The sequence below is a fragment of the Pongo pygmaeus genome, chromosome 15, assembly GCF_028885625.2.
Source record: "Pongo pygmaeus isolate AG05252 chromosome 15, NHGRI_mPonPyg2-v2.0_pri, whole genome shotgun sequence".
In the NCBI taxonomy this organism is placed as follows: Eukaryota; Metazoa; Chordata; class Mammalia; order Primates; family Hominidae; genus Pongo; species Pongo pygmaeus.
In genome coordinates, this window is record NC_072388.2 from 18846669 (window position 1) to 18855116 (window position 8448).

General features: G+C 45.1%; 1 protein-coding gene across 3 annotated transcripts; it reads right to left on the reverse strand.

Annotated features, from left to right (window-relative positions):
* Positions 1-1287: 1287 nt before the first annotated feature.
* On the reverse strand, positions 1288-3317 carry RNASE1 (ribonuclease A family member 1, pancreatic). 3 transcript variants are annotated; one of them, XM_054449096.2, is made up of 3 exons: positions 2727-2834; positions 2179-2249; positions 1288-2023 (listed from the first exon to the last, which is right to left on the reverse strand). In XM_054449096.2, exon 3 carries the CDS (start codon positions 1996-1998, stop codon positions 1528-1530), a length of 471 nt encoding a protein of 156 aa, XP_054305071.2. In that variant the 5' UTR covers positions 1999-2023; positions 2179-2249; positions 2727-2834; the 3' UTR covers positions 1288-1527. The 3 variants fall into 3 exon arrangements, with proteins under 3 accessions (XP_054305071.2, XP_054305070.2, XP_054305072.2); XM_054449095.2 differs by having other exon boundaries at positions 2179-2261; positions 2727-2814; XM_054449097.2 differs by lacking the exon at positions 2179-2249 and having other exon boundaries at positions 2727-3317.
* Positions 3318-8448: the final 5131 nt, after the last annotated feature.

An 8448-nucleotide genomic window follows, 5' to 3' on the forward strand; every position in this document is an offset into this window, starting at 1 on the left:
GGCCCGATGTCAGCTCACTGCAACCTCTGCCTCCCAGGTTAAGTGTTGACAGATGCCAAAGGTAGTCTTTCAGTGGCTGTCAGGAAGGGTTGCCAAGAATGGAGTGGACTCATAGGCTAAGAACACTGGGAGCCTGTGAGAGCCCACCAGCAAGCTCTGGGAGAGAGCTACCGCTCCACGGCACTTAGTGAGGAGGGGAGCTTTCTTCCTGAGTTAGAACAATGGCTTGGAAGTCAGGAAACCTAGGGTGTAGTCCCAGCTGTACCACTAACTAGCAACAAGCCACGTGCAAGTCACTGGAAAGGCAGGGGTCACATTTGGTCAGGAATGGCAAATGTGTGGCACACACACCCTTCCCCCTCTCGTGCCTTCGATAGAGGCTGTTGTTCAACCACATCGCTGTCTAGAATTTTTTTCTACAGCATTTTGGGTAGGCACTTCCTTTTTTTTTTTGAGACAGAGTTTCACTCTTATTGTCCAGGCTGGAGTGAAGCGGCACCATCTCAGCTCACTGCAACCTCCGCCTCCCAGGTTCAAGTGATTCTCCTGCCTCAGCCTCCCTAGTAGCTGGATTACAGGCACCCGCCACCACGCCCCACTACTGTTTGTATTTTTAGTAGAGATGGGGTTTCACCATGCTGGCCAGGCTGGTCTTGAACTCATGACCTCAGGTGATCCACCTGCCTCAACCTCCCAAAGTGCTGGGATTATAGGTGTGAGCCACCGCGCCCGACCAGCACTTCCAATTAGAGTTGGTACACAAACTGAAATCTACTTGCTATCCCTCAATTCCGTGCTCTCCAAAGTCACTTCTAGCTCTAAAATGTAAGGTTCTGGCTTTCCAACTAAGAGGTGCCCATTTTTCTGATTTAGTAATCGCTCACTCAAAAAAAAAAAAAGGAAAATGGAAATTTAGGATCATAATTTCATTGAGTCCTCTTCCCCACCCTGAGGCTAAGCAGGATCTTCCTGAGGTCACACTCACCTTCCTTCTGTGCCAGAGAATGATTGTATTTGAGCTTCACCCCTCTGTCAGTTCACCCTGCATGGCAGTGTCCCAGGCTGTAGCTCCCCTTTGTCTAAAACAGCCCACGCTTAACAGTTTTATGTTTGGCATCAAGGAATCTACAAGGAAAGGAATTTTCTCAAGCCACTAAAATCCAAGTCAGAAGGGAAGGCATTTAATTACTTCATTCACCGTTCTCCAAAGTGAATCAGATTTACGGTTCTTACCCCTTGCTGGAAGGCAGTGCCAGGAACAGTACCTAGACAGAACCGCTTCAGAAATCAGGTGTTTGCAACTGTTTTATTGAAAGAAAGAGTGGAGGGGTTAACATGGGGCCCACCTCACAACCCACTCTCCACTCCCAAAATCACGCAGGGATGGGACTCTGGAAAGGGAAGTGTGTGTGTGTTGAATAGGAGCCCTAACTGTAGTTACTTCTTTCACAGCAGGGAAGGAAGAGGGAAGAGGCAGCTGTGGAGAGGATGAGGTTGAGGGAGGTGGGGTATCTTGCTGCTCTGACCTTAGGTGGAGTCCTCCACAGAAGCATCGAAGTGGACTGGCACATATGGGCTCCCTTCACAGGCCACAATGATGTGTCTCTCCTTCGGGCTGGTCCGGTATGCACAGTTGGGGTACCTGGAGCCGTGTGTCAGGCGGCAGTCTGTGATGTGCATGCTGGAGTTGCTCTTGTAGCAGTTGCCCTGCCCGTTCTTGCAGGTGACCTTTTCCTGGAAACAGACATTCTGGACATCTACCAGGGGCTCGTGCACAAAGGTGTTCACTGGTTTGCACCGCCCCTGTGTCATATTCCGGCGCCTCATCATTTGGTTGCAGTAGGTGGAGTTGCTGTTGGGGGAACTGCCTGAGTCCATGTGCTGCCGCTGGAATTTCTTGGCCCGGGATTCCTTGCCCAGGGAAGGCTGGACCCAGCCCAGCACCAGCAGTATCAGGACAAGCAGAGGGAGCAGGACAAGAGATTTCTCCAGAGCCATGGTGGCCTCACTTTCCCGGCAAAGCCTAATTGAGAAAAGGAGAGAGAAGGAAAAGAGCCCTCTTAGAAAAAGAACTCCAGCTCCCACCTATGGCTTCCCTGGTTTACAGTTTTTGTTTCAGGTCAGCCAGAAAGACGTCCATCCCACTTCCTGAGGTTTTTCGTGTAATGAGACACTCACGTGTACCCTTCTCCACGAGGGTTTTATTCCCACTCTCCAAAGCGAGGTCTTCCTCCCCTCTAGGTGGTGACCTATGAAGTGACCTAAAATCCTGTCAGTTACTATGTTTGAATACTGGAGTTCCTTGGATCCAAAATACATTTGTACCCAGTGCTCAAATGGCTCATCAAAACATCAGTTTGAATAAATCATGAACCAAATTGTATCCCCGACATCCAGGACCATGGGTGACAGAGCCTTGTTGTCTTACAGCATAAGGGAACTCAGGCCAGTGCCTGACACTGGCATCATAAAAGGTTCCATTGTATTCCGAAGAGAAATGCTGGCCTCCCCCAACTTGGGGGCTCCTTCTTCTCCAGTCCCATGGATGCTCTGCAGCCTGCACGTTCCACCCGGACCCCTCTGCCCCCAGCTGATGTTTGCCTGGGCCACATTTTTTCAGCACTAGCATCATCCAAGCTTTCTCAGTGCTGTGGACTGGCCCTAGCTCCCTCCTCTCCAACCCTGAAGCAGAAGCGGCACATGAGAACACCTCTTGGGCTGCTTACCTGGATCTGCAGCTTGGTGTCTGAGAGAGATGGAAGGCCAGTTTCTGCAATCACTCAGCTCCTGGGGTGTGGACCTTATACAGATTACAAAGGGGTTTGGCTTCCAAGAGGAAAAGGATGGGAGGAGCATCTCGAGCTCAGTTCAAATAAAATCAAGGATGTGAGGAAGGAGTGGTGAATCACCCAGGCCGCCGTCTTTCCAGGGCTGCTGAAGAAAGAGCAAATCTTTGCCTACATTAATCTTTCTTCCTATGTGAACCACATCTGTCTGCTGATGCACAAGGAGCAGCAGAGAAAGCCACTACAGCACTGGTGCCCAAACCTGGCACACTAGGAACAAAGTCCTTGTTACTTCTTCATGGGCGTTTTCAGCAAGTAGACTTGGAGGTTAACAAAGGATGCAAAGGAGAGGTTCTAATGGGAGATATGGAATTCTGGCCAAAGCTATTCCAGGGCTTCTAAGGAGCAAAACCCAAGTCTTTTTCTAGGAGGGCATTCTCCCAACACTACCTCTCCCGGGGGTGGGAGGCAGAGTCTGGGGGAATGGAGGCTGTCGCTGCTCCCAGCTGGAAGGCTTCCCAGACATGGAATAGAAAGGGGGAGTAACTGAATAGGGAGGAGGAGGAGGCCTCTAGGGTGTGCTCACCCAGTTCTGGCCACTTTCCAGCCACCCTCCACCCCTGCTCTGGGGGCATCGAGAGGATGGGTCTGTTCTTATCTACAGTAACCACTGACCCTGTAGGTCGGAATTGCGTAGAGGAACTAAAGATAAACTTAAATCCCAAATCTCAAATTCTTTTTGGGGAAAAAATACAAAGAATATCATATTTGTTAGCAGCAGAATGCCCTCCTAGAAAGAGACCTGTTTTTTTGCTGAGTAACAATTTGGATACCTCTAAGAATTATCAAAATATCCCTTCATGCTCTGTATTCAGATTGTTTCAGCCTTTCTGTGTAAAAAGTGGCCACGGTGAAATTATCTGACCTACCTTGTGTGATTGTAGGTCATAAGATCCTCATTCCAGAGAGGGTCCTGCCCCACATACCCAGAAAAAAGGACGAATGCTCAGAGAGGCCAAGAAGAATCTAGACAGGGAGGCCTTGCTGGGTTTCCCCACTCAGTCTATTTTCATTAGATCGCACCCCTGTTATTCAGTCATATTTCTACATAGCTGTTCGTACTTTGTTGATACCCAAGTGTAAAAACGCCCACTTTCCCCTGTATCTTTGGGTCTTCTGAAGGCTCCCATGTAGTGTAAAACTATGATCAAATAAATTTGTATGTGTTTTTTCCTATTAATCTGTCTTTTGTCAGTTGATTTTCAGCAAACCTTTGGAGGGTGAAAGGGGAATTTTTCCTTGGCCCCTACAGTTTGCTTACTCCCCCAGCCCCCACCTATATTTTATTTTTCTGAGTCTTTAATAATACTTTTATTCTCTTGAATAGTCAAGTTAGAATGTGTTCATTCGTTCATTAAACTGTGGGATACAGACATAAATAAGGCACAGGACTCACCTGAAAGGCGCCTGGTGGGATGGTTTGGTTAGTCAGGTGGACCCCACTAAGGCACTGGGCGTGGTTGCACAAAAGTGGCCTCCACCCAGCAAGATGATTTCAGAACCACAGTTCAGATGTGAACAGATCTTCTGTAACTATAATAAGGCTCTTCAACAGCCCCTGGCCCTAGGAATCCTGAAACTACAGGAAGCCATTTTGTCTATTTATGCATAGCAATCTAGACAAGCCCTTGGAGCTTTAATTGCACTTCATGGGGAACCATCAAAAGCCCTTACTGCAGCCTTATCCTTGACCCAGTTGCAAAGGCATAGCCCCGCTTGTCTTAGGGCAGTAGATGCCATGGCAACATTTGCTGTTGCTTCTGCTGAACTTGTTCTAGGCTCCCTGCTTGACCTCCTGGTTTCTCACGCAGCACAGGCATTACACCTGACTGAGAACTCACTGCACATTTCAGGCAGCCGATTAACCTCTTATAAGATTCTATCCCTCTCTCCTTCTCACAAATTACTACTCATCTCTGTAACACACTGAATTCTGCCACCCTCTGTCCCTACCAGAAGGGGAGCCTCTTGATTGTCTTACCTCAGTAGGAAACATTCTGCATGTCAGTCAGATTTATTAGCAACTCCTATTGAGAACCCGGACCTAATATGATTTATTGATGGATCATAACTCAAAATTGAAACTTGAGGTTAGTACACTGAGGAAAGAAAAATCAATTCTTCCTTTACCCTCCTAGAGGGCTGGCGGCCCTGTAACTTAAAATGACAAAAGACAGATTTAACAGGAGGAAAGGCATAAAAATTTAATTTAATATTAATATTCTACGTGAATATGGAAGTCTTCATAAAAAAAGAAGTGAAGACTCAAAGAAGAAATTAAACCTGAGAGTTTATAGGCCATTTTGACAAAGAAAATTGTGCAGAAGTGACAAGACAGTGTTCCATGAAACAACCACATATGTGAAGTGGCCCCAAACGCTGAAAGAGCCTAGAAACTAAAGAAAGGCAGACAAATTCAGTTTGTCAGTAAAGGGTGTTTTATTCTATTGGGGAACTTATAGCCGAAAGTGTCGTCTTGGGCAGCGGCAAGACAGGTAAATCTCAGCACTGTTATTCCCCAGACCCAGAGCTTATATACCATAGGGAAAAGGGGTACGTGCTGTATAGAGACAATGAAAGGCAACTCTTCAGAACAGGCAAGAATGCTGTGTTTGTCATAGCCCGTAATTTGCATGATAACGTTAAGGTTGTTTTGATCTAAAGGCAGGATTTATAGTGAATACATGTTCCTACACTAGAGACAGTAAATAAAGTAGAAATCAGGAGGCATTCCCGGGATATGGTTAATCAGATGTCAACATGGTAGATTAGCATTCAAGATGGAGTCACTTTTGTCTCTGCACATAGGAAAGGGGTTTTGAGCTTCTGGAGAGGTTGCGACAAGCGGACTAGAAAATGTATAGTATATAAGGGTTGTTTAGTAAAGTTTGTTATGCAAATTCAAGTTGGTTGTCTTCTCCATTGATAAGTCCTCCGTGATTAAGTCCTCCTCCTCCTGGCACAGGAAAGGGAGACATCCATACAAATGGAAATATAAATGGAAATCTCTCTTACAAAAGGGAAACTTGGCTAGGCGTGGTGGCTCACGCCTGTAATCCCAGCCCTTTGGGAGGCCAAGGCAGGTAGACTGCTTGAGTTTAAGAGTTTGAGACCAGCCTGGGCAACATGGTGAAACCTTTTTTCTACAAAATATACAAAACTAGCCATGCATGGTGGCATGCTCCTGTAGTCTCAGCTACTCAGGGGGATGAGGTGGGAGAACATTGGAGGTGGAGGCTGCAGTGAGTCGTGATTATACCACTATACTCCAGCCTGGGTGACAGAGAGAGACACTGTTTCAAGAAAAAAAAAAAGGACATTTATAGTTCTTTCACAGCAGGGAAGGAAGAGGGGAGAGGCAGCTGTGGAAATGATGAGCCCTGTTTTTCGAGTTTTTCCTGCATTTACTGTTTTTCAAAATAATCAACTCAAAATTGTTGAGCTGGCATATTCTGGTTCCCTATGTTATTAGTAGGCTATGCTACCCCTATTTTAAACTCTTCTTAAGAAAAAGTCTACTGCCTGCAGTAAAATCAGCCCAGATAGCAAAATGTATTGCATTGACTAGAATTTGTCGACTAAACAAAGACCAGAGAGCAAACATATATACAGACTGCAGGTATGCTTTTGGAATGGCATATGATTTTGAGATGCTTTGAAAATAGGCATTAGAAGACCGGGCACGGTGGCTCGCGCCTGTAATCCCAGCACTTTGGGAGGCTGAGGCGGGTGGATCACCTGAGGTTGGGAGTTCGAGACCAACCTGACCAACATGGATAAACCCTGTCTCTATTAAACATACAAAATTAGCCAGGCATGGTGGCACATGCCTGTAATCCCAGCCACTCAGGAAGGCTGAGGCAGAAGAATCGCTTGAACCCAGGAGGCAGAGGTTGCGGTGAGCCGAGATCATGCCAGAGATCGTACTCCAGCCTGGGCAACAAGAGCAAAAACTCCGTCTCAAAAAAAAAAAAAGAAAAGAAAAGAAAATAGGCATTAGAAATGGACAGCAAGTTAAGGAACTTTCAGAAGCACCCTCACTTCCTAGAGAGGTGGCTATTATATAGGTAGAGATCCACATAAAAAGAGACAATATGGAAACTAAAGGAAATTCTCCAGCAGATCATTATGCCAAAGAAGCTACTTTAACCAAGCTTATGACTCTATCTATACCTTTAAAGGATAAATCTCTGGGGGATTCAAAGAGGCCATTATAAAATATTGACATTTAGCCCCTGATTTTGAAAAAGAATGGAAAACATCTAGTTGTACTCTTCACTCAGATAATTCCTGGTGCTGCTTGGTGACACCAGATGATCTCAAGCAGATATTACTAAAGGAGTTCAAAACATACCACCCCAAAATATGCCATTCTGGCATATGGATTATTTTGAATTAAAAGCTCTTGAAAAACAGCAGATGCAAGAAGGGCACTCTGATCTTTCTAAAAGCAGGAGATAATGCTCCCATGTAAAAGGGACCCTCCCTGGAAGAAGGAAGACATTCTTATTACCAGAGATGGGGGCAGATGAGGTTGAGAGAAAACTACAAATAAACCTTGTTAAACTAGCCCTTATCTCCCTAGCCACTTCTCCACGATTAACAGCCCTAGCCCATATCCCTTTGACTTGTTTTCACAATTTACTGCTCTTTGTCTAACTTAGTATATAAGCATCCACTCAGACTGGTTCATTTCCAGAAGGCTTCCATGCCATGTAAAACTTACATTAAGTAAATGTGTATGCTTTTCACTTTTTAATCTGCCTTCTGTTACAGAGCCCTGCCTTAGAACTTAAGACGAATAAGAAAGATATTTCCTCCCCTACATTATCTGGATTTCTCCATGAAACACCCATTATGGCATAGACAAATTGGTTACTATCTTATGTAAACATTGGTAGGAAAACTTTGAAAAGACAACTGAGCTTACTTTTGGGTCATGTGTCATCTGTCAAAAATATAACTCTGGAAAAACTGTAAAGTTGGGACATGGCCAGAAACCAAAGCCTCTTTGGACACCTTCAGACTGCTACATGGAATAAAACCTTAGACAAGTGTACCTTTTAGCTGAGTTTATTTGAGCAAAGAAAAGCAGAACAAAACAGAGCAAACAAAACAAAACAAAACAAAAACAGTTCAAAAATCAGGCACGATTTGGAACTAGAGGAAATTCAGAGAACTCCAACCAATGACATAATCTGATAGCATTTATAGGAGAAAAAAGAAGCATGGTACAGAGGCAGATTCACTGGTTACAGCTTAATTGGTTAATTGGTTACAGAGTCTCCTGCAATTAGTTAAAGCTCAGCTACAACATATCATAAGCTGTAAACAACCAAAAGCCTAACAGATCAAACAACGCGCCATATTTGTTTGATCTGTTAGGCTTAGCGCGGGAGCCCAGTCCAAATCAATGGCCTTGCATAAATTTTATTTCACAAGACACTTAACCGGCTTTCACTCTCCATGGGATTTGAATATGTTTTAGATACTGTATGTCTGTTTTCAGGATGAGTTGAAGAATTTCTTTGCCAAAAGGTACCGCCCTCACAGCTGTGAACAAGCTGCTTGATTTTGTGTTTTCAACCTGGAGCATCCCACC

Excerpts from the sequence above, each read along its gene's own strand:
- RNASE1 (XM_054449097.2), bottom strand. The coding sequence starts at position 1,998 with ATGGCTCTGGAGAAATCTCTTGTCCTGCTCCCTCTGCTTGTCCTGATA.